Source organism: Lotus japonicus, chromosome 1 (genome assembly GCF_012489685.1).
Source record: "Lotus japonicus ecotype B-129 chromosome 1, LjGifu_v1.2".
Classification (NCBI taxonomy): Eukaryota; Viridiplantae; Streptophyta; class Magnoliopsida; order Fabales; family Fabaceae; genus Lotus; species Lotus japonicus.
Genome location: NC_080041.1, coordinates 25,687,526 through 25,713,250, shown reverse-complemented (window position 1 = coordinate 25,713,250; position 25,725 = coordinate 25,687,526). Strand labels below are relative to the sequence as shown.

The following is a 25,725-nucleotide window of genomic DNA, read 5'->3' as shown; positions in this document are numbered from 1 at the left end:
TTGTTCATCCATATATCAATCATGATCATTTTATGTGCATTACCATCACCATCATTCGTTTCCACCACTCATTCATTTTTTATTAAAAAATGAATTTAATGAGATAAAGTTAATTGACAAGTAAAGTAAAATTCAAAGATGTAATATTTACCTTGAATAATATGATAATAATCTATTGAATTACTTAATGTGAGTACCACATCCAAAAAAATTCAAACTACCACCGAATTTATCTTTTGGAGAAATGCTATAAGGGTAGGTCATGTTTAATTTCATACTCTTTCACCATAATACTTACACATACAAATAATAAGGAAATATCATAGGCTAGCTTTCCGGAAAGACTCTATTTTTTCCCTTAATCTCTCTTTTAAATCATATCACATTTATTTATTTTTTTCTCTTCATTTTTTACTTGGAATGTCAGTTGGATCTCTGCACTATACGTATCTCTACACGCATTTTCCTGTAATATAGATTCCTCTTCCTGAATTTTATTGATTTTAAAATAAAATATTAAATAATAATATTCAAGTGACTGATGGGGCCTATCAGGAATTAAGGTTGAAATGTCAAAACATGAATGGTTCATGTATAAGATGTCTCGTGGGTCTCAAGTTCTCATAAGCTCCTCTCTCAGTTTAAAATATACCTGCAGATTTTAAATAGAAAAACATGCCTTATCAACTATCATCCTGTATTTGCATATCCAGTGCAATTTCGGTTCCAACAATTGCAAGTCACAGCAGGTGAAATACATTAATGAATAGTTTATTAGAATAAATATCTTTAAACTATAATATATTTGTAATATTGCTTACATTATGCTCATGTTTAACACATAGTTAAAATGTGCTTTCTCATATTTTATACTATGTAATTTGTAGTTACAAGTCAGCTGAAAGAGCTCAGAGATCAGTTGGTGAGTTACTTAATTTGGAGTTCCTTGAATTCTGTTCTCATGTGACTGAAATTAAAAAGTCTAAGCATGTCAATGGGAATCTAAACTAAAAATTTAATTTGGCTTTTATTCATGTTTTTCCAATATTGTTATGAGATACAATGATTTTATACTTTAAAATGATCGACATTCTATATATGATATAGATCATGTCACCAAAATTCCCAGGAGTGTCAACATGGAGAGTCTGCAGAGTGGATATTTGTTTCCTGAGGTGAGTGAATTCTGAAATTTCCAGGTTCTCTCCTTAGAAGCTTTCTAAGTGTTTGATATGTTCTGACTTCATTTAAAATATATCACTGTCTCCAGTTCCATTCACTATTTAATAAGTGTCTTATAATTAGCATATGGTATCTTAACCAGATATTCAAGAGAGAGACTGAATATGCAATGAGGAACCCACATACAAGGTTGTTAAGACTTGGTATTGGTGACACTACAGAGCCAATACCAAACATCATAGCTTCTGCTATGGCTGAGGTAATATAGCTACATTAAAATCAAAATTGTCCACATATTCTTTGCATCCAGATACATATGATAAAAGGTGTGTATGTATTATCCAAAACTATTTTCAACTTATAAAATCATATATTATCCGTATTTCAAATGCTATCAATGGTATCAGAGTTCAATTACACAGCAACTACTTCAAAACTATTTAAACTACTTGTCAAAAATATTATGTAGTTTTATACTAGCCCTCCTAATTTTTTTTCTTAATTACACGCTTGGTTGGTCTCTGATGTATATTTGACTCCTTCATATTTCATACAGGCATTTTAATCCTTAAATTTTTAATTTGTGAAAATTGGTTCTGTCTATGTTGACATCCAATTGATAATTTGGTACTTTTATGGTTTAACACATTTGTTGCCATAAGTAACGGTTGAAAGAAAAAAACATAAGTCATGCCCCTGAAATTTTCTTTTGCAGCAAGCATTGGCTCTTTCAACGGTGCAGGGCTATAGAGGTTATGGACTTGAGCAAGGCAATAGGGTAAAGTGCTATTGGTCATTCCTTTTTAGTTTGATTAAAATTTCCTGCTTATCACTGAAGGAAATGTCATGATGCCTGTTATTATGAATCCATGTTCATTGAACTTCATCAACTTTTTCAGGATCTAAGGATGGCAATAGCAGAAACATTTTACCAAGATATGCAAGTGCAAGAAAATGAGATTTTTGTATCTGATGGTGCACAATGTGATATTTCACGCGTTCAGGTGAATGAAAGTGGTCTAATTGTCTCATTGACATTACAGACCTATAAAATAATGTACCATTGTCTATATAGATATTAGCAATTAAAACTTAACTAATTTGATTTCTATTATATTTATTGGTAGATGCTTCTGGGACCTAGTTTATCAGTAGCTGTTCAGGATCCAACTTTTCCGGTAATTATAGTTTTAGCTTGTGTTTGGTTTAAATGCCTATATGATCCTCATGCTGAAAGTTTTATATAAAAAAATTTTAATTTAAAATTTACATTATTGTACTCATGAATCATAACAGGCATACCTAGATTCCAATGTCATTCTTGGTAGGGCTGGCAAGTTCCAAGTAGAAACTGAAAAGTACAAAAAAATTGTGTACATGAAGTGTGGACCTGAGAATAATTTCTTTCCAGACTTGTCAACTACTCCAAGGGTTGATGTGATTTTCTTTTGTTCTCCAAACAATCCAACTGGTAGTGCAGCATCTAGGCAGCAACTAAAGCAGCTTGTGGAGTTTGCAAAAGCAAATGGATCTATGATTATATATGACTCTGCTTACTCTGCTTACATATCAGATGAAAGCCCAAGATCAATCTATGAAATTCCTGGAGCCAGAGAGGTAGTTGATAGCTTACCATCATCATAGTAAATTAGTAATTGTTCAATGATGAGTCCTTTGAGCTATAATTAATAAAATGATCATTTAACTCATAGGAACATAGCATATTCAGTTCCATGTCTAGAAGTTTTAGAATTAAATTTTCACTTTCAAAGTTAATTTTTTTGGTTAGATGTTTCAATGCCACAATTGATTCTAACTCCAAAATCAATTATAGGATGAAACTCTTAACAATTTTTTTCCATGTCCTTCTAATTATTGCGTATCTTATAAATGACAAATAAAATAAGTAATTTCTTGGTGTAATAAATGTCATGTCTTGAGAGCACGAGAGAGCTACCCAACTATTAGTCCTAGCTTCTATAATAGACAGTAGACACCTTGAATTGTGAAATTTTATAACTAGATTTTACAACATTACCAGACATAAATCATTTTTGTATGATGAGTGCAGGTAGCAATTGAAATTTCATCGTTTTCCAAATTTGCTGGTTTTACTGGTGTCCGCCTTGGCTGGACGGTTGTCCCTGAAGAACTGCGGTATGCTAATGGTTATTCTGTACTAAAGGATTATGACCGCATTGTGTGCACCTCCTTCAATGGTGCATCAAATATTGTTCAAGCTGGTGGACTTGCTTGCCTTTCTCCTGAAGGATTTAAGGTTTGTCACAAGTTAGTTCATCTTGTCATAGTTTATTTTTCTCACCACTTTGGAGTCTAAATTGGTGATCCTTTGAACAAGAATAAGAAATACAATGCTATTAGTACTTAAAAATTCATACAAGTTTTTAGTGATGCAGAGTACCTTCACAATACTCATAACATTGACACTTTGGTTATCAAATGACTAACTACTTCTGTAGTGATAGATCAATGCATTGTCCAACTGACATATAGATCAAAATACTGATTTTTTGTGGACATGAAAAAATTGTCTTTCACATATTGTGTTTGTTTATGTGTTTCAGGCACTAAAATCTACCATCAACCACTACATGGAAAATGCCAAAATATTGGTTGACACGTTTGAGTCACTTGGTCTGAAGGTGTATGGTGGCAGAAATGCCCCCTATATATGGGTGCATTTTCCAGGTTTGAGTTCATGGGATGTGTTCAATGAATTTCTTGAGAGAGCAGCCATAGTCATTATCCCGGGTACAGGATTTGGTCCTGGAGGAAAGGAGTATGTTAGAGTAAGTGCATTTGGTCACAGGGAATGTATGTTGGAAGCTTCAAGGAGAATCAGAAAACTTCTTTGAATATGTATTTTATCCATTGTTGGCCATAAATTAAGTATGGCCAAACAAGAAAAGAAATTAAGTAGTGTAGTAGTATTCTAAAAAGGTTAAAAATGAGATATAATAAACAAATTTATAGTTCAATTGTTGCAACTTACATGTATTGTGAAAAATTTGAAGTGTCGATGATTTTCAAGATAGGAATTGACCCCCCCCCCCCCCCCATAAAATACGGTTTTAAAAATCACACTGGACCGACCGGTTTAATTAACTTGGTCTGAAACATTGTTAAAACTAGACAGATTAAAACCGGTAGATAACTAGTGGAACCGGTGAAAATGGTAAAAGTTCGATCATGATCTCGGTCGAATCGGTTTAGACTTGTACACGCAGAAAGTCCCTTCCTTCTTCCTTCATGTAGCATGTATTCCTTTGCTCCCACTATTTCACAACTTACTTCATCATAGGAACATAACTAATTGCTTACTACGCACGTGAGAACCCCCAGAAAGCTTCAAAATATCATTTCCTCTCTGTTTGAGCTTTTTGTATTTGTCCTTAAATCCATTCCAAATGCATGATTGTTCTCGCCTGACTCATTTGCTTCGTTGTCCAACTACTATATTCATAGCTTCGGTTATTCTTCTAACGGCTAGTCTCTATGCTACAACTAGGTTGTCTTTTTCAGCTGCCAAAATAGCCGTTACAAATTTTTAGATGCCAACAAAACTTGAGACCGGACTGGCTATAGGACCGGTTTCCAACCGAACCGGCTTTAATTACATGGCACTCAATACCCAACGAATAGAAAAATGAATTTAAAATTAAAGCTTCCCAGTTTCCACCTCGCACCACTTGACACTTGTGCACTGATTATTCCTAGTTCTGTCCGGGGAAATTAAACTCATTCCACTTCAAACTGTGGACGTGGCATGTGAGACCTTGTTAATGGAAACAATCAAAACATAATTCCAAGCATACTCTCAACTTTCTTGGTCACCAAGATTAGAATGAACTACCAAACAAAAGCATCACTTTGAAAGAGGACAAATAGTCAAACTCAACATACACTGATACACATACATCATTTTCATCCAAAATATAATACACAAACCATTAATTTACTAAGAGTTATTTGCTTGTTGGCCAAGCCAATCCAATATAGACAAGCCTATAAATTAAATCAACCACATTAATCATTTCCTCCCAAAGTAACTATTAGTAGAAGATGGCAATTGGAGTTGATCTTGCTGAAGTATATGTGTTGCGAAAGATGCATAAGGAGAAAATGAAGGAATCAGAAGAAAATGGAAGGCCCAAGAAGGGAACGATTGGCTCCAAGGCCAATAAATCAAGTGGATGCTTCTTTTGGTTCTCCAAGAAGCTAAGAAGAACTACACAGATAAGAAACAACAATGAGAATGGTTGATCCGGGTTTTGGATCCAATCCATAAAAATCATATGTTTTGCTTAGATAATGTTTGATATTTTACTCTGGTTGTAATTTGTTATGATGATTCAATGTTGTATGTTTTGTTGCTCTTGGTTTTCATCTTCAACTCATGGGTGAACTGTTAGAATACTAGGATTGAGACCCGTGCCATGCACGGAGCCTTCATACGTAATTTTATCTGGTTTTATGACTTATTAAATTTTATATAAGCTATATCAAATCATAATTTAATCGCTTGATTTTATGTGACATAATGTGATTGTATATCAGGGTAAAACTTATTTACTATGACAGTTCATTTCCATTAAATGTGACTCATTAAATCTCATAATCAAATGCTAAATGTTCACTCTCGTGCACTATATTTTAATTTTTAACTCTTTTAGAATATATGTAGTTACTTTTGTTTTAATGAAAGAATACTCTACAACTCAATTTGAAAATTCCTATGTCGAATATCATTATCATCTCATTTGATTAGGGAATGACGATTGCTTCCATGGATATATCAGAATAGCACACCAACTCTTACAATTTATAGAATTAAAACTAAATGTCAAATGGTAACGGAAGGCATAAAGCCCTTTATTGGCTTGAAGTTTCAATTTGTGTACATTTATTGAAACCAATATCAGTTAATTAAAATATATGGCAGCCCTACACCATTATTTGTGCAGAGAAACACATCCGATCCAGTGCAAAAAACTCCATCTATGCCTATTGACAAATTCATATAAGTCTATCACTGCCATGTGATACAATTTTTTTTTTTTGATAAGCCAAAAGCATATATTGAAAAGAAGTCAACTCAATACAAAGAGAGAGAGGATCAACAAAAGAAAATTACATAAGAGAAAAGACTAAGGGGAACAACCTTGGAAGCAAGACTTTGAGAATAAAGCCTCATTAAAACCTTGCTAGGAAAAGCCCCTTGGGAAAAACCTAGCAAGGAAAAAGAGCACAATATTACAAAGCCAAGGGAACACCTCCAAGGAGCTAATACATACAAATAGAAACTTGAAAAAAAGAAGAAATAGGAAAGCTCCTCACCAACCAAAACTAACTCTGTCAGCATCTGCATTATGTCTAAACGGATTCCACTTCAACTTAAAATCACCCTTGGGATATCATGAATACGTCCAGCAAGATTGTAAAAATTGGAGCAACCAAATAGAGCACACAACGGCCACCAAGCTACACACAACCAGCTCCTAGAAGGCGCAGAAAACAACCTTGAGAAGCATGTTCTCACCAGTATAACCCTCAGTGCAGCAGCATAAACACACCCTTCAACAAAACAGAAGCAATTTCCACCCTGTACAGGAGATAGCACCCTGTCACTCTAGTCCAGCTTTTGAAACACACATCAGCAGGAATAATTAAAAATCATAGAGATTCTCAACAGCAAATGAGATTTGAGGACCACTCAAAAGTTGAGGGCATAAAGCCTGTAACATTAGCCTTACACCAAAGCCAAGTCTTAAATTGAGACAGCTCTACTACTCGGTCTACTTCCACCTGATCCCCTGTGATACAAAATGTATTGAAGATTACATAATAACCCCCAAAAACATCATGCAATACCCATAATATATATCCACACACCTCACGAACATATGAACATGTTCTAAACGTTTTACCACTTTCTTGGGTTTTTCAGGTGCAAGTATCTGAAACTGTCTTTTTTCCAGATGGACCAATTGAGATCCATGTAGCTTTCCCATTCTTACAAACAAATGATGCAACCTCAGCTGGAATCCCCTATTGAAAAATAAAAAAAGAAAGTACAAATCAGTGATATATCAAAAAGAACTGTGAGTAATTTCAGTTCGGACATTACAAATGATTGGCATTAGTTTCTCAAGTGATACATGTTCATCATGGAAGCATTTGAGACCGAGAATATACTCTGAACAAAAATTAAAATGAGCACCAATGCACCTTTCGGCTATCAAGTCCATTTCTTCTGTTCTAATCTGGAAAAAAAAAATCAAATAAAACAGTCTCAAAGGAAATTTTTGGGATGAAATTCATCTTGACCAGCTATGGCTCTATATCAATTCATTGACTAAAATGGAAACCCAAACATAAAATCCAAAATGAACAAAATATATACCTGGACTTCAAGTCTAAACATGCTCTCTTAGACAATCATTAGATCTTTTCCTCATTGGAGCACCATCAAGTTTTGTTCCTATATAACTAAAAAAAATATATGCATTCACATACTTACTCCACCAAACAGAGATATAAACAATAGAAGATGTTTCTGAATAACATGCTATCTTTTTTTGCCCAGCTTTTCAACACAAGCTTTTGATATGATTTTTGGCTTAATGGGAATGGGAATGGGAATGACCAACACCATTTGGCCAGTATTTATAGACAATCCAAACTTAAAAAATACATTGAAACCCATACCTTGAGTTGAGACTGCTCTTTACAATTTCAATTTTAGCTCCAAACTTCACAAGCACCCTCCATGCTTTTACTGAACCAAACATCATAGAAAAATCAAAGAAAAAATATGTGAAATCAGTAAAGAATCGGAAGAAAGGGAGAGAGATAATATTAGTAAAAATAGAAGAACATCTTTTCTGAAGAAAAACAGAATCTTGGGTTCTCTCCAATTTGGAATAACAGGTTTCTAAATTAAAGAAAAGTTCAGATCATATGAAATCTGAAAGTGCACAACAACAGGCATACCAAGGTGAGTGAATTTATATGAGAAATTTGTTGCTTACCGGACAGAGGTGGAGTAAAGAAAATTTAACAATTGGTTCTGGCAGCATGAGGTAAGATGATAACCACCAGGTATAGTTGTAGTTCTGCTCGGCGATTTCGTCATATCTGGCACCATGAGGTCAGATGATGCCCTTTCTTTGAGACTCCTGCAGTAGACCAAAAATCGAGCCTGAACGCATCTGATTGAGAAGGATGACGGAACAGTAGTAACCAGGATTTAGAAATTAAGGATAAAAGATAATATGAATAATGTGAAAAAAAAATTACCCAGGACCGGTTTTAATTACATGGCACTCAATACCCAACAAATAGAAAAATGAATTTAAAATTAAAGCTTCCCAGTTTCCACCTCGCACCACTTGACACTTGTGCACTGATTATTCCTAGTTCTGTCCGGGGAAATTAAACTCATTCCACTTCAAACTGTGGACATGGCATGTGAGACCTTGTTAATGGAAACAATCAAAACATAATTCCAAGCATACTCTCAACTTTCTTGGTCACCAAGATTAGAATGAACTACCAAACAAAAGCATCACTTTGAAAGTGGACAAATAGTCAAACTCAACATACACTGATACACATACATCATTTTCATCCAAAATATAATACACAAACCATTAATTTACAAAGAGTTATTTGCTTGTTGGCCAAGCCAATCCAATATAGACAAGCCTATAAATTAAATCAACCACATTAATCATTTCCTCCCAAAGTAACTATTAGTAGAAGATGGCAGTTGGAGTTGATCTTGCTGAAGTATATGTGTTGCGAAAGATGCATAAGGAGAAAATGAAGGAATCAGAAGAAAATGGAAGGCCCAAGAAGGGAACGATTGGCTCCAAGGCCAATAAATCAAGTGGATGCTTCTTTTGGTTCTCCAAGAAGCTAAGAAGAACTACACAGATAAGAAACAACAATGAGAATGGTTGATCCGGGTTTTGGATCCAATCCATAAAAATCATATGTTTTGCATAGATAATGTTTGATATTTTCCTCTGGTTGTAATATGTAGTGATGATTCAATGTTGTATGTTTTGTTGCTCTTGGTTTTCATCTTCAACTCATGGGTGAACACATTGTATTTAAGTTTTGTAAGTTTTTCACAAAATATATTCTGTTTTCTCTGTTTTGTGCAATGAGAAGAGTTAAAATTGAAGATCAAGATGAAATTTCAATCATGACTAATAATGATTAAACTAAAGTTTAGAGAGACACTCGAGTGTATAAATATAAATTAAAAAAAATGGCTACCACGGGTTAAGTGCTGAAGTGGGATAAGCGGTGCCAAAGTTGAAATTAGCAAATTGTTGCACTTCGTGAGCTATGTAGTTAGCACTTAGCACAACCTTAATCACTTCTTGTTGGACCTTAACTTTTGGACCTAAAAGATAAGAGAGTAGAAGATCAGAGGTCTTGAAGTGGAAACTATATTTCTGTTCTTCCGAAAAATGAGTAACGAGTATATTTAATCCAAGTGTGGTGATTGTAGGCTGAATACTCGGTGGAGTAAGTGTTGAGAATTCAAGTGCGGAGTTGGAGTCCCACATTGGTTAAGTTTGGGTGAGAGGGAGATTTTATAAGGAGATGGACCGATAAACCTAATGCCTTAAGGTTTTGGGTTAAGATGTGGCGTCCAAGATCTCCTTGTTGTTTCCCCTCGACCTTGTCCCATGGGTCCTCGCCCTGTCTCCCCCAACAAGTGGTACAGAGCCGATGGTTCGTGGGACCATGACGGCTCCTTGTGTCGAAAGTCTTCCTAGCAGTGTGGCTAGGCGGCGGGTTCCGTTGGCAGCGAACGGCGGTGCAAGGTGGATAGCTTCCGCAGATGGGAGGATCATGGGTGATGTGGTTGAAGGATTCACACTTGAGGGGGAGATTTTTAGAATCAAGTGTCAGAGTCAAGTCCCACATCGGAGAAGTCAGGGCAAGAGGAGGAGTTTATAAGGAGATGGACCCATAAATCTAATGCCTTAAGGTTTTGGGTTAAGATGTGGTGTCCAGGATCTCCTTGGTGTCTCCCCTCAGCCTTCCCATGGGTCCTCGCCGTAACTCTCCCCCAACAAGTGGTATCAGAGTCAATGGTTGGTGTAGCCATGGTTACCGCTCCTTGTGTCGAAAGTCTTCCTAGCGGTGTGGCTAGGCGGCGGGTTCCGTTGACGCGGTGAAGCGAACGGCGGTGCAAGAGTGGATAAGTTTCCGCGGAGGGGGGGCCTTGATAATGTGGAGGTGACTCGCACTTGAGGGGGAGATTGTTGAGAATTCAAGTGCGGAGTTGGAGTCCCACATTGGTTAAGTTTGGGTGATGAGAAGAGTTTATAAGAGATGTGACCCATAAACCTAATGCCTTAAGGTTTTGGGTTAAGATGTGGTGTCCAAGATCTCCTTGTTGTTTCCCCTCGACCTTGTCCCATGGGTCCTCGCCCTGTCTCCCCTAACAGTAAGGAATACCCATGGTGGAGCACGGTGGGAGATGTACCTACAAAAAACACTCAAACACTCAAGTCAACTTTTAGATAAGAGAAAAACTCAGTTTTTAAAGAGTATTCAATGAGCGAAATGAGTATTACTTACGCAATTAAATGATCAACCAATATTTATGAAGTCTGATATGAAATGTAATTGAAACACCTAATCTCAATGAAGCCTCCATAAGTGACTTCCAAGTCATTGATCAGACTTGTTGCAAACAATCAGTCTCGAAACACATCCGCCGAAATGCCATATACACATTAAGCCCACAGGAAACCAAGTATTTTCCCAAGTAACGAAGGCAAAATACCCAAGGAAAAAGCATAAGCTGCAGCTAACACCTCTCTAACATGATCACAAGCAACGAAGCCTAAATCCACTACTTGGTGAACTACCGAAGCATCAAGATTAATCTTTAGTCTTTACCACGTCCTCCTTAAGCTGCTGCCAAACTTAGGCAAGAGCACGAGCAGGTTGTGGCCCCAAAGCAGCGAAAGGGTGCATCAATATTAAGGAGAAGATGCATCCAATATAAAAATGAATAAATGTAAGTAGTGTTTGGCCCAACTTTAATTGGGCTCTTGAATTACTTTTAAGCTAAAGTTTGGCCAAACAAAATTTGTAACAAGCTCTAAAAAAAATAAGTTACTGGTGTTTTTTACAAAGAAAATATTAAAAAGTAACTTTTTATGATTTTTTAAATAAGTTGTAGAGAGTGTACAAAAGTTTCCATAAGACCATTGTGTTTTGCTCTAATTTTTATTGTCTTTCTAGCATCTCCTGCTCATCAGCTGCCGCCTTCACCACCATCGCTGCCACCACCACTATCATCGTTTCCACCGCCACTTCCATTTTCATCTCCACCGTTATCTCTACCATTACTACACCACTACCCTCCACCATCAACACTGTTACTGCCACCACCACCACCACCCTCCACCATCCCCTCCACTACCATCATCGTTCTAACTTTGTCTCGTCCTCCACCACTGCTGCCTCCACCCTTCACTATTGTCATCATCACCATTGTTGTCTCCACCACCTCATGCGCCGCTATCACCACCTCTACCATCACTGCCACTACCACCCTCCATCACCATCCCCACAACCATTGTCGCTGCCACCACCACCTCCACGACCTCCACCACAACCCTCGGCCACTGCCAGTGCAGCAACCACCACAACCACCTCCAGTATCACCACCATCTTTGCCACCACCTTTCACCGATAGCACCATCCAATATTATCCTCACCGTTGTCATTTTTTCCATCGCCTCCTCTGTTGCCACGTCCACCAACCACCAATAACAATGTCGCTGCCACCATCACTGTTGCTGCCACTAGCTCGACTACTATCACGTAGCACCCACCTACGACAAAACCATCAACTCCATCGCCATCACCATCGTTGTCGCCGTCATCACGACCTCCACTGCCCCCGCCACGAGGTAATAACCACCTCCACTGCCCCCGCCACCAGTTAATAACCACCTCCATTGCTCCAGCCACTAGGTACTATCAACCTCCATCACCAAATCTACCTGATCCCCCACCATCGTGTCATCGCAAACCACCCATATCGTGAATTTGAAAAATGACAAATCTCTTTTAAATTAGTAGTACTTTTAAGCTTTAATTAAATAAGGCTTAATACATCAGAAGACCTCTGAAATTGTAAAGGGAATCAGTTCCAGTGCCTGTAAAATTTTCGCATCAAATTGGGTCCCTAAGAAATGTTTTTAAATTCAATTAAGGTCAAATGCTGCCAGACCTCAATTTTGTAGGTCGTGTAGGCCGCGTTTGGGTTGCGCTTTGTAAGACCCAGGATTTTAGAATTAAATAAATAATTAATTTCCTGTTCACAATTAGGATTTAATACAACGTGAAAGGAATTTACATAAGTGGTTGCTGTTTAAAAATAATTTAATGAAGAAGAAAATTCATGGATTAATTAATTCTATCCCTGTAGTCAATTTAGTCGATAACTTGACTTATTTACATGACTGTCTTATAACGAGAGCGTTTATAGAGAGCCAAAGTACTCTTAAAACACTGTAGAAATTAAGTCATAAGAATTCTGGGGATATACAGAATTGCTCGTATACCTTCCTACGACAAGCAAATTAATACGAAACCCTGGAATTTACGAACACTCATTTCCGATACCGGGAGGTTTGCCGAAACTGAATCCCTAGTTTTTCTAGAGCTATTAAATTAACCTACGATGAAGACTTTTTCTATTCGGAGCTTCAAACGAAGGTTCCACACGCGTGCGCCCACTCTAATCGACGTTTCAAATCTTTCTTCAGAAGGAAGTTTCTGCATCCGAGGTCAAAACCATAAAGTGCATTTTAAGCCGGTAAACATTAAAAACAATCCTCGAAAACCAAAAATCATACTGATATTTCTTTGAAGAATTAGAAGATTCAGCAGGAAAAATATAGTGTCTAAAATACGTTGGAATCTGTAGGAAAAATCGGAATCGCGAAATAATAATTTTCTCACGTTTTCAATTTCCTGTGAATAGGACGTCAAAAAATCAAAAAAAAAAAAAGAAAAAAAATCACAAAACACACACACACGGCCGTGGCTTTGGAGAGGAAGAGGAGGAAAAGTGATTTTTGCCAATTCTTGACCGATCGTCGTTCTGTTCGTTGCTACGCGTAGGCCTCAAGGTACTGATGTTATTTCTTTCTTCTGATCTTAAATTCTGTCGCTTTTCTCTATGTCTTTCTGTGCTCAAAGTTTGGAGCTTTTTGTAAAACTGTCCAAATAACTTGATTTTAGTGTCTAAACTTATTCCCTGCGTGCCCCTGAGCATGTTTAGCGGATTACATTTCGCCGATTCTCGCCGAAATGCCGCCGAACTTCAATTCTGCTAAAAATACCCATTTCTGACAAAGGTTCCGCTTTTTGAATCAAAAACTCTCGACTGAGCTTAGCGTTAGTAGGATTAGTCGTCTTAATCGTCGTTGGTGTCGACCCCATCTAATTTGTTTTTCGAAATTCTGATTTTGAGTTTCCGAGCTAAAAATATTGACCAAAATACCCATGCGACAGTTTTCGATTCGATAATTTTTCTGAGAGTTTCCCTGGCCTAGATATTGCCTAAGAATACCTAGGAATCGATTTAGATCGAAGAAAAAGTTCGGAAACCCTATTTTACATAGTGGCCAAAACCTATTGCTTAGGGTACCGTGTCCAAAAATAAATTTTGGGTCTCTATGACCTGAGCTATTGCATAGCTCTTTCGATTGTCGAAATTTTGGCGCTGGTTTCGTGTCATTCCGAGTTCTGTAACTCGAGTTATGCTCGTTTTAGCGAACGAAGTTCTGTTGTCAATTCGTGCCTTTAAAGGAACTCTGAAGCTTTAAAAGCTTTCTTTCCGATTTCGATTAGCGTTATTAGATAGTGTTACTTCTAGTAGGTCTTGTGTTGATGATTGTGTTTCCTTGTTCTAGGTTCACAACTTCCATGCCCAACTTCTACTCCCGAAGGTAAGGGTAACTCAGTTTTTAGAGCGTCTTTGAGTCTTGCCTGCTTTTATCGCACTGCCTGCATTTGAGATGAAGATGTTTATATTGATTGGCATTGGATTATGATTAGTATGCTTGCAATGTTGTATGCTTGCTTATGTTGACTGTTTCTGAGGCTTGTGCCAAATGTTTTCTGAAGGCTTCGGCCGAGTAAACTTATTGAGACATGTGTCTCCGTTTTCTGAGAGGCTTCGACCGTTTACTGATTTCTGTCATTGAACTGAGTTGGTATGCAATTGAATTGAGTTATGTTCGTGGATAATAGGAATAACATGTGGTTACTCCGAATAAATCATTGGTTTGGGCATTGTTGTTGATTGACTTGGCATATAGGGCTTGGTCTTGAAGTGGCAATGTGGTGGTGATTGTCCCACGTGATTGTCCCGTCTTTTAAGGCGTTATAAAGTGGCGATGTGGTGGTGATTGTCCCACGTGATCGTCCCATCTTTCGGGATGTCCTAAAGTGGCAGTGTGGTGGTGATTGTCCCACGTGATTGTCCCGTCTTTCATGGGCGTTATTAAGTGGCAGTGGAGTGGATATTTTCACAGGACTGTCTCGTCTTTCATGGGCGTTATTAAGTTGCATTCAGGGGGGTTCGTTCTCCGTCTGTCCCGTCTTTTATGGGCGCTATTTGGTGATAGTTCAGGGGAGTCCGTTTCCCGCTCTGTCCCGTCTTGTGAGACACTATTGATCGATCCATTTTGGTAGCAGCATATAGTTGCATTATAGGGAACTAATACCTGACCCTATGTTGTTGGATTTTAGTTATTGGTTTATTGATATCTGAATTGATATTATACTGTTGAAGTTTTTGATATCTGATTTGATGTTATATGTTAAGTTGTTGATATACGAGTTTAGTTATGTTGCTAGTTCATTTACCATGATAGGTAATTAAATTTGAATAGCATGATTTTCTCTTTGATACATGGTATTTGCATGGAGTTAACCCTTTCTATTTGCTACTTGTTGTTTGGGCGCTTAACGCTATTAGGCGATGGTGAGCCTTCCGCTGAAGCTTAGCCGTTCGAGTTGGAGACCGTGACCGTGGGCGGTCGTGTAAAGGTGGATGAAGCAGTTGCTTCTTCTTTTTGGTGGACTATGTCTGAGTTTCTTTCCCCATCTGAAAACTCTGTTGTTTAAACTTTATCTTCGTCACTGTTCCAGTGAGCGTACTTATTTTGGAAACCTGCTTACGATATTGTAAGACACTATTATTATATGTCGGGAACGGGTTGTTGAATAAAGTCTATGTTATGTATTCAATTATGTTCAGTTGTTTCGAAAAGGAAAAAAATATATTGTGTTTTCTTAGGATTACAAAATAGTCCTTAGATTTTGTTAGGTAACTAATGTGACTCCTCGGTTGAGAAACCGGGGTGTTACACGCTTCCTGGTATGGTGGTGGGTTAGAGGAGGAGGAGGAGGAAGAGAGAAGAGGAGGTGGTGGTGGTTCTAGATTGCTGGGTTTGATGGAAGAAGAGGAAGTGGAAGATGAACATAATGAAGATGTAGATGTGGGTGGAAAATAATTTTTTAGTTAGATGAGTTAATTAGGGCTTTAATTAGAGCTTGATTGATTTAATTAAGGATTAATATTGATTTTCAATTAATTATAACATGTGACATTATTTAGATTTAAAAAAAATAAAAATGTCACGTGGAATTGCTGACTAGGACAAAATTGAGGTCTGACAGCATTTGGCCTTAATTGAATTAAAAAAAATTCTTAGGGACCCAATTTGATGCGAAAATTTTACAGGCCCTGGAACTGATTCCCTTTACAATTTCAGGGGCCTTCTGATGTATTAAGCCATTAAATAACTAAAATTGATAAGTTTTTACATTTTTCTTAAACCTCTTATTTTAATCTTTAATTTTTAAGTAACTTTTAAGATGCAAAAAAGTGGATCAAACAGTACCGTAGAAAAGTTCACTTCGTACCGTAGAAAATCTATTTGACTTTGTACCGTAAGGTTGAGTGAGTACTTGGTAGTGGTCAAGACTCAAGGTTAACCAATGTGATCAAAATCATATCGTACTTGTTGAATATTGGACGGGAACTAGAGTCTTGGCTAGTTCGATCCTTGTTATTAACCGAATGAGATGAAAATCGGTAAAAATTAGCAAAATCAACGGGTATTCGTTTTCAAACCGGTTAAAAATCACATGCTCAGGCATGGGACACATGTCCTACGCTTTATCTTGTTTGTTTTCTTTTACGGTTATGCACTTGGTTCCATGTATGGGCGTACAACTATACTTGTTTGGAAGACTATTTGTTCACCTAAACATGTTGGGGGTCGAAGGTTCAAAAGTCTGCAAGCAATCAACCAAGCCTATATGATTAAACTTGCTTGGATTGTAACTAGACAGGAAACTTTCTTCTGGACCTCTCTTTTCAGAGCCAAATATGGTTTCAAACCTCACCTGAGGAAACCTCCCTATGCTAAACCTTCAAGCTCTATGACGTGGAAAGGTATTTGTGATAATTGGAACCTTCCTGATAAAGGATCCCACTGGTCCTTAAAAGGTGGAAATACTGTCCTCTTTTGGCGTGATAACTGGATTTCTCCAGATGAGAACCTCTTTGATTTTCTCCCAGATAATGCCCCTGATTGGACCATTGATCGTCATGTCTTAGCTTATGTTATTAATGGTGATTGGAATTGGGAATTCATAAATCAGAACTTCCCAACTGACATTGTCTATAAAATTGCCCAAATCCCTCCCCCCTCTTTGGCCAATGGAAATGATACTCTCATGTGGAAACTCACTCCAGATGGAGCTTTCAAATTAAATACTACTTACTCCCTCCTTGCCTGTGATTCTACCCTTAGAGCAAAACCTTTGATCTGATCTGGAAGCATAAGGGAACTCCCAGAATCTAACACTTCACGTGGAAGGTCTCTCACAACCGGCTTCTCACAAACCAAGAAAGATGTAAGAGACACATGACCTCAATTGCAACCTGAAACTGCCATGCATGCCCTGAGAGATTGTCCTCTTATTCAAGAGGTTTGGAACCTTATCATACAAGAGAAAGATTGGAGTCGTCTCTAGAACCTTGGCATTGATGCCTAGTTGGCTGGTTGCTTTGAAATCTCCGAAAGAATGTGGTGAGTCAATTTGGTTTTAACTGGGCAATCCTCTTTGGGGTAACTGCTTGGTATATTTGGAGGGACCGTTGCGATCTGGTTTTCAATAACTGATGACCCTTGTTTAGTAGTGCTTTTAAGGTCATTTCTTAGTGTGTTTTGAGTCTTTTTGTTAAGTCTCATGTAGTGTTTCATGCATTCTCATGCATTTTTTTTTATCTTTATTAGTGTTTTTGCTTTGTTTTGGTACTTTCGTAGTTTTATAGGGACCTTTTTTGCAGTTTAGGAAAATTTAGGACTTGCATGTTTTTTCTACTTAAATGTGAGGACTTTTATGCTTTTAACCCTTTGAGTTTCTTGCTTTTATTCCTTAGCTTGGGCTCTAAGCAATTCAGATCATAACCGATGAAGAGGGAAGGCCAAAGTGCTAGGAGAATTGATGGAAGCAGTAAGGCTCTGGAATAAATAACTAGCTTATTTAGTTAATTTCAATATTTTGATTTTATAGAGTTTATTTAAATAAAGAATAAAAATTATAATTATTTTTGTGTGTATTATTCCTATTAATCTTAGGAATTTCTACTCTTTAATTATCCATTTCTTTCATGAAGAGACGATCTGCTCTAACAGGTTGCCTGTTTATAATTACCTTTGTTAGCTTATCACCAAAGAATATTCTTTATTTTATTCCCTCAACCACTTATTCTTTCATTTTTATCTTCCACATCACTTCTTCTCATCCTCACCACACATTCAAATTTCTGATCACACTCTCTCTCCATGTGGGTCCCACCCCACCCAATCAGAACTCATTCACTCCACTCTCCCCCTCTCACGCGTTTCACTCTTCCTCTTCCTCAAACTCTCGACTCTTTCTCTCTTTTTCTTCTTCTTCTGGTAAAGCAACAAGAATTATCACCATACTTATTCTTTCTCCTTCACACAAGAGAACCATCATCACCATGCTTCTTCACTCCCTTCCCACTGCCAACCACCGCCACCACCGCGTCCCAAAATGTAAGACCCCGAATTAAATAATTAGATTATTTATTAACTTTCGTCGCGTTGATTAATTAGGTAATTATATTTTATTGTTTTATGTTATTTTCATGACTCGAATCTTATTACGAGTCACGGAAACTATTTATATAAGAATTAAGTTCAGATTATGTTTAAGGTGGACACTATAGTCAGCTTAAGTAATAGCACGAGTCATATTCGCACCCGACTATGGTTGAGAGTGTCCGAAAAATACATATCCGCTCCAAGAGCACTATTTAAGAGAATTTTAGAATTGATGGGAGAATAAGAACCTCTAGATATTTTTCCCATGACCAGTGTTTCGATACGAAACCCTGGACTGTACGCTTGTTAGGTTTTGCTTCCCGGAAGTCCGTCGAAGCTAGACTTTAACTTCTCGGGGACTTTAACTAAGACCCTGAATGAAGAGTTTTTCTATTCGGAGCTTCTAACGAAGTTTCCATCCGCATTGCCTCATTTCTTTCGACGTTTGTGATCTTTTTCCTGAAGGAAGTTTCTTCATCCGACGTCGACTGCAAAAAGTAGTTTTTCGGCATAAATCGACCCACACCGTCTTTGAGACGTTTTCCTCAATTAAATGAACCTTGATTTGAGTTTCGACATTCTGTCGCCGAATACTCAATTTTTATCAGCATACGAAAGTACCAAAACAACCGGAACCGCGAAATATCGATTTTTTGGATTTTCGCCTCACCTATAAAAGGGAAAAAATGAGAAATTTCTCATATCTTCCCATAAGAGGCCGCGAGCTCCAAGGAGGAAGGGGAGAAGAGAATTTTACCGTTTCTTGCCCGATCGTCGCACAGTCAGTTGCTATACGTAGGCCTCGAGGTACTGATGCTATTCCTTACCTCTGATCGTAAATTCTGTCGCTTTTCTCTATGTCTTTCTATGCTCAAAGTTTTGAGCTTTTTGTAAAAGTGTCCAAATAACTTGATTTTTCTGTCTAAACTTATTCCATGCATGCCCAAGAACAAGAATTCCCAGTTGTTTTCCGCTGAATCTCGCCGAATCTCCGCAGAGATCAATTTCTGTAGAAATACCCATTTTTATGAGAAATCCTTGCTTTTTGGTTCGAAAACTCTCGACTGAGCTTAGCGCCAATAGGATTAGTTGTTATAAATGTCGTTAGGATCAAGCTTATCAAATTTATTTTTCGAAATTCCAATTTTGAATTTCCGAGCTAAAAACACTAACCAAAATACCCATGTTCTAGTTTTCGACCCGATAATTTTTCTGAGAGTTTCCCTGGCCTAGATATCGCCTAAGAATACCTAGGAATTAAATTAGATCGAAGAAAAAGTTCGAAAACTCTATTTTCTCAAGTGGCCAAAACTTAGTGTTATGGTGCCTTGTCCAAAAATAATTTTTGGGTCAGTATGGCCTGAGCTATAGCGTAGCTCTTTCAATTGTCTAAATTTTGGCTTTGGTTTCGTGTCATTCCGAGTTCTGTAGCTCGAGTTATGCGCGTGTTAGCGAATGAAGTCTCCGTTGTTCGTTCGTGCCTAAATGTTGAATTCTAGAGCTTTGAAAGCTTCTTTTCGGGTTTTGATAGTGTTATTAGTTGTATTGTTTCTTAACGACTAAGCAATGATACTTTTCTTAAGGTTTGGAACGAGTTGAGCTGAGGAAAGAGACTTTGGAGCAATTGGTGAGGTTTCACAACTGAGGAGGACGCCCGAGGAACTTGCTGAGTTCGGGAGCTTTATTTTGGATTGGACTGGGATGTTGAGCTTGGGTGGAGAAATTGGCTAAGGTAAGGGTAACTCAGTTTTAGAGCGTCTTTGAGTCTTGCATGCTTTTATTGCACTGCATGCGTTTGAGATGAAGGTGTTTAATTTGATTGGCAATTGATTGAAATATTGGTATGCTTGCTATGTTGTATACTAGCTTATGTTGAATGTTTTCTGAGGCTTGTGCCAAATGTTTTCAAAGGCTACAACCGTTGTTAAACAATAGAGACGTGCGTCTCCGTTTTTTGGGCTTCGGCCATTGGTTGTTGTTGAAATTATGAATAACATGTAGTTATTCTGAGTTGAAGATTGGTTTGAGAATTGTTGTTGACTGACTTGGCATATAGGGAAAATGGCAATGAGGTGGGTGTGGTCCCGCGTGATTGTCCCGTCTTTCGAGGCGTTATAAAGTGGCAATGAGGTGGTGTGGTCCTGCGGGATTGTCCCATCTTTCGAGATGTTCTAAAGTGGTGATGAGGTGGGTGTGGTCCCACGCGATTGTCCCGTCCGTAGTGACGCTAAGTGGCGATGAGGTGGGTGTGGTCCCGCGTGATTGACCCGTCTTTCGAGGCGTTATAAAGTGGCAATGAGGTGGGTGCGGTCCCACGGGATTGTCCCATCTTTCGAGATGTTCTAAAGTGGCGATGAGGAGGGCATGGTCCCGCGCGATTGTCCCGTCTTGTGTGACGTATAAGCGGCAATGTGGTGGTTGTGTCCACACGATTGTCCTGCCTTGTGTGGCGCAATAAGTGACATTGTCCCGTCTTGCGAGACGATACTGATCGATTCATATTGGTAGAAGCATATAGTTGCATTATAGGGCACTAACATGTGATTTTGTTGATACTTGATTTAATTCTATTTTGCTGATTCTGTTGATACGTGATTTAATTCTAGGTTGATTGATTCTGTTTATATATATGATTAAATTCTATGTTGCTGATTTTGCTATATGCGTTATTGGATTATATTGTGGAGCCTGTGTGGCATATTGTGGGGCCTTCGTGGCATATTAAGTGGCAGATCAATGGTTTTCGTTCCAGGTGACTGTCCCGTCTTGCGAGACGCCTTTGATTTGACACGTCTTGGTAGTGACACATAGTTGTACTACAAGGCACTTATATATTGGTTTGTTGATATCTGATTAGATTATATTGTGAGGTTGTTGATATCTGATTGATGTTATATTGTTGAGGTTGTTGTATCTGGTTGACTCTATGTTGTTGATTCTATTGATATCTGATTTAAATCTATGTTGTTGATATCTGATTTGAGTTTTTGTTGTTGGATATATGTCGTCATCTATCTAGAATTATGTTGCTAGCTTATGTGCCATGTTAAGCACTTAAAATTTAATAGCATGTTTTTCCCTTATATACGTGGTAATTGCATGGAGTTAACCCTTTCTGTTTGCTACTTGTTGTTTGGGCGCTTAACGCTATTAGGCGATGGAGAACCCTCGATGAAGCTTGACCTCAGTACGAGTCGGATATGAGAACTTGAAGATTAGTGAATGACTTAAAGAGTAGAGTCGGGTTTAAGGCTAGAGTCTTGGGTTAGAGAGCTTACCGTTATTGGTTTAAGCTCACCTAATGATTTTTAGGAATTTATATTTGAGTTTCCGGGTAGGTTCCGATGTTTTGCTTTCCGGCGGTTCCCCGATGTGGAGATCGTAGGGAATATGTCGGATTTATGGTGTCATTGCATAATAGGTTCGTTTTTGAGCTGTTTCTATTGGTTAGGTTTTGTAGTAGTATGCATGACATATTTTAGAAATACTTTGAAAGGACAAAATAATTATACTCATGTTTATAAATCCTTTTGGAAAACATTGCATATTTATTTTATTAGATTGTTACCGTAACCCCTGAAATTCGGGGCGTTACAGAAGCATTCAAAGGGAGTTAAAAGAAGATGGAGAGTTTTTTTGTCAGGGTGCTGAGCGCCCCAGCGCTGGTGGTGAGCGCTCAGGCGCCAGCCAACCAGTAGCTTCTTGCCAGCTTCTGTTTAGGGAGCGCTCAAACTCCCCTATGCAGCGCTTGAGCCCCCCTGTTCGAACAGATTACCTATAAATAGGCTTTTTGTCATTTCTTTTGTAACTTTTGTCATTTCTATACATTCCTAAATAAGTTAGAAGTTGGGTTAGGCTCTGGAGCTTGAGGAGAAGCTTTCTCCAAGTCCATGTTCCAGGTTTTATCCTTTCATTCTTGTATGGATTCTTTAGCCATGCTTGGCTAAACCCTTTTTGCTTTGGGTTCTTTCTAAGACTCTTGATGTTTTAGTTATAATTCCTATTTCTATTCATGAATCTTCTGAGTAAACCCTTGAAACCCATTACTATGTTTCATCTTTTAAGCTTGAACTCGTGCTAGCTTTATGCTTTTCTATAATCATAACGAAAGTTTGTTATAGATTAGGGACTTGTTGTGGGATTACCCCGTCTATGCTTGCTACTAGGAATAGAGGAAGGGTTGGGGTTTGTTGATCTGAAATTGAAAACTTAATGCCTCAAACAATTTTTTAAGTACACAAGGAATTGGGCTTATCCTTTGATTTGAGAGTATTACCTATGCGAGGCATCGATAGGTAGTTATTTAGATTATAGCATCAAGGAGAGACTAAGAATTTATGAAGTAGAATATGTTTACTAAAACTTAATTAGTTGAGCAAGAACCCAAGACATTCTCATCATTGATCTTTTCATGCTTATCTTTTTTACCTTGTTAATTGAGTACCTCAACAAACAATCATCCTTAAAACTGGATTTTATTTGTTTTCTAACCTTGAACTTGAATCTTAAACCGAATTCGCATTCCAATTCCCTGTGGTTCGATAAATTAAAACCGGGTAGATTCTGTGCACTTGCAGATTGACCAAAAATAACCATATCACCTTGCCCAATAACCTGGTCATTGCCATCTCTCTCTCTACTCTCATGAGATTTCTACGAACCTCTCCTACCCCAAAAAAATTGCTAACCTCCGCTTCCAAGAACGCATGATAGCTTGGGAGAAGCCTAAATATGGCATTTGGAAACTTAACACAGATGACTCTTCCCATCTCCACAACTTCCTCTCAGCCTGTGGTGGTCTGATTAGAGATAACAGAGGTATAGTGCTATATATGTGGTTTTGCTAGCAAACTTGGTCATGGTTCCCCTCTCAGAGCTGAACTTTGGGGAGTGATCAAAGGCTTGAAGCTTGCGTTTGACAGGGGCCTGAAAGAAGTGGAAGTGGAGCTGGACTCTAAGGAAGCTTTTGAGCTCATCATAATTCACTGCCCACGACAACACCCCTGCAGTTTTCTGATTCATAAGATTTTCAAACTCTCTTCCTTAAACTGGAATATTTCCTTCAATCTCATCCTTCATGAAGCGAATTTTTGTGTTGATTCCCTGGAAAAATTTGACCACAACTCTCAGGATTTTTACTTTGATAGTGGGAATATTCCTCATTCCTTGTATGTAAGTTGACTTATGATGTAATGGGGACTTCAGTCCCCCAGACATGCTTAGCTTTGGGTTTATGCCTCGAACATAATAAAATAAAAACTATACTTGTGAGCTATATGCATTTACTAGTTAAATATAACTTTTTGACTTGAGTCTTGTGTAGTTTTGACTTTTGGTAAAATAGGACAAACTAGTATACTCATCACAGGCACTAGATGAACCCAAATCTATAATGGTGTTCATGTCCTAATGTTTTGCTTTAATGTAGAGGAAAGAAGGAATATAAGAGGAAAGAATATAAGTTGAAGGAATATATTTTTTTGGTTACAAGAGGAAAATAAGTTGAAGGAATATATAAGAAAAATGAGGGGATTTATAAGTAAATTGGATTGAGGAAAAAGAAGGGAGAATGAAATGAAAAGTTAGAGTAATAAAACTAAGTGATATATATTTACTTTTTTGCCCTTAAAATATAATTTTCACAAATAAGTAATAACTCATATTTTAAATACATATTAAACTTTGAATTGATTTTTAAAATAAATTTATAATAATTATACTTTTCACAAAATTAATAAGTGTGATATATATTTATTCTAGTCGTACTAGTGTTCTTTACCCGTGCGTTGCACGGCGATTAAATTTATTGTAACGATGAATCAGTAGAAATATGTTTTGACTTAATTTAGGCTCTTTTTAGTAAGTAGAACAGATATGAAACCGAACATATGTTACAAACATGTAGATGAATGGACCACAATAAATATATTAATTTGATGAGGTTGTATAGACCTCACAATGTCAACATTTGAATAGTAATAAGAATCAAATTTTTAAGAAATGCATTACATTGAAATTGAAATGAGATAAACATAACAATGACAAAAACATGAACCCTTATTAGAAGTTGTAGTCCATGATTAATGATAAAAACTTCATAACCGATCTTGTTTTCAATCAAGCATATTTGAGCTCTAGAACCTACAAAGGAAAAAATTTATATAAGAGTAAAAATCAGTAACCGATACAAATATAAACTGTGTATAATTTGAAAATGTTAAACAAACCTTATAGAAACTACAAAGTAACAAATGAGTCAGAGGAAAAGAAATTTAGACCGTATGCAGGGGAAAGAATGATAAATAAATAAGGTAATGTGAATATATCAATATTAGGATTCCTAATCTACGAAATTTATGTTGTTCCAACTTATTTTGATTATAAAATAAAACTCTTCACAATTATTATTTAGATTTTATTCAAATATTAATCATATTTTTACCATTAAAACGTTGATTTCCTCCAAAAAAAAAATAGGATTGGAAAAAAATGACTTTTCATAATTTGTTGTAAAGAAAATTAAAGGTAACACTGAATACTGGTTGATCAATAGTATAACATATCTTGCATAATTTATCTTTGAATAATTTAAAAAAAAAGAAAATTTATGAATAACTATTTGAATGGACCACAATAAATATATTAATTTGATGAGGTTGTATAGACCTCACAATGTCAACATTTGAATAGTAATAAGAATCAAGTTTTTAAGGAATGCATTATATTGAAATTGAAATGAGATAAACATAACAATGACAACAACATGAACTCTTATTAGAAGTTGTAGTCCATGATTAATGATAAAAACTTCATAACCGATCTTGTTGTTAATCAAGCATATTTGAGCTATAGAACCTACAAAGGAAAAAATTTATATAAGAGTAATAATCAATAATCGATACAAATATAAACTGTGTATAATTTGAAAATTTTAAACAAACCTTATAGAAACTACAAAGTAACAAATAGGTCAGAGGAAAAGAAATTTAGACCGTATGTAGGGAGAAGAATGATAAATAAATAAGGTAATGTGAATATATCAACATTAGAATTCCTAATCTACGAAATTTATGTTGTTCCAACTTATTTTGATTGTAAAATAAAACTCTTCACAATTATTATTTGGACTTTATTCAAATATTAATCATATTTTTACCATTAAAACGTGGATTTTCTCCCAAAAATAGGATTGGAAAAAAATGACTTTTCATAATTTGTTATAAAGAAAATTAAAGGTAACACTGAATACTGGTTGATCAATAGTAGAGCATATCTTGCATAATTTATCTTTGAATAATTAAAAAAAATGAAATTTATG

General features: G+C 36.9%; 2 protein-coding genes across 17 annotated transcripts; one reads left to right on the top strand and one right to left on the bottom strand.

Moving 5' to 3' along the window:
• Positions 1–620: 620 nt before the first annotated feature.
• On the top strand, positions 621–4,216 carry LOC130731739 (aminotransferase ALD1, chloroplastic-like). The gene is made up of 10 exons (XM_057583980.1): positions 621–749; positions 888–922; positions 1,108–1,175; positions 1,325–1,441; positions 1,898–1,960; positions 2,082–2,186; positions 2,310–2,360; positions 2,479–2,799; positions 3,254–3,460; positions 3,768–4,216. The coding sequence occupies exons 1-10, from the start codon at positions 676–678 to the stop codon at positions 4,056–4,058; spliced, it is 1,332 nt and encodes a 443-aa protein (XP_057439963.1). The 5' UTR covers positions 621–675; the 3' UTR covers positions 4,059–4,216.
• A 1,847-nt stretch (positions 4,217–6,063) lies between these two features.
• On the bottom strand, positions 6,064–8,807 carry LOC130734266 (uncharacterized). 16 transcript variants are annotated; one of them, XR_009017855.1, is made up of 7 exons: positions 8,235–8,469; positions 7,912–7,981; positions 7,607–7,692; positions 7,432–7,466; positions 7,096–7,251; positions 6,914–7,016; positions 6,244–6,805 (listed from the first exon to the last, which is right to left on the bottom strand). XR_009017855.1 is itself a non-coding variant. In XM_057586613.1 (6 exons), exons 3-6 carry the CDS (start codon positions 7,625–7,627, stop codon positions 6,593–6,595), a joined length of 423 nt encoding a protein of 140 aa, XP_057442596.1. In that variant the 5' UTR covers positions 7,628–7,692; positions 7,912–7,981; positions 8,235–8,486; the 3' UTR covers positions 6,244–6,592. The 16 variants fall into 16 exon arrangements, 3 of the variants coding, with proteins under 3 accessions (XP_057442596.1, XP_057442598.1, XP_057442597.1); XR_009017846.1 differs by having other exon boundaries at positions 6,957–7,016; XR_009017857.1 differs by having other exon boundaries at positions 7,131–7,251.
• Between the last annotated feature and the right edge of the window lie 16,918 nt (positions 8,808–25,725).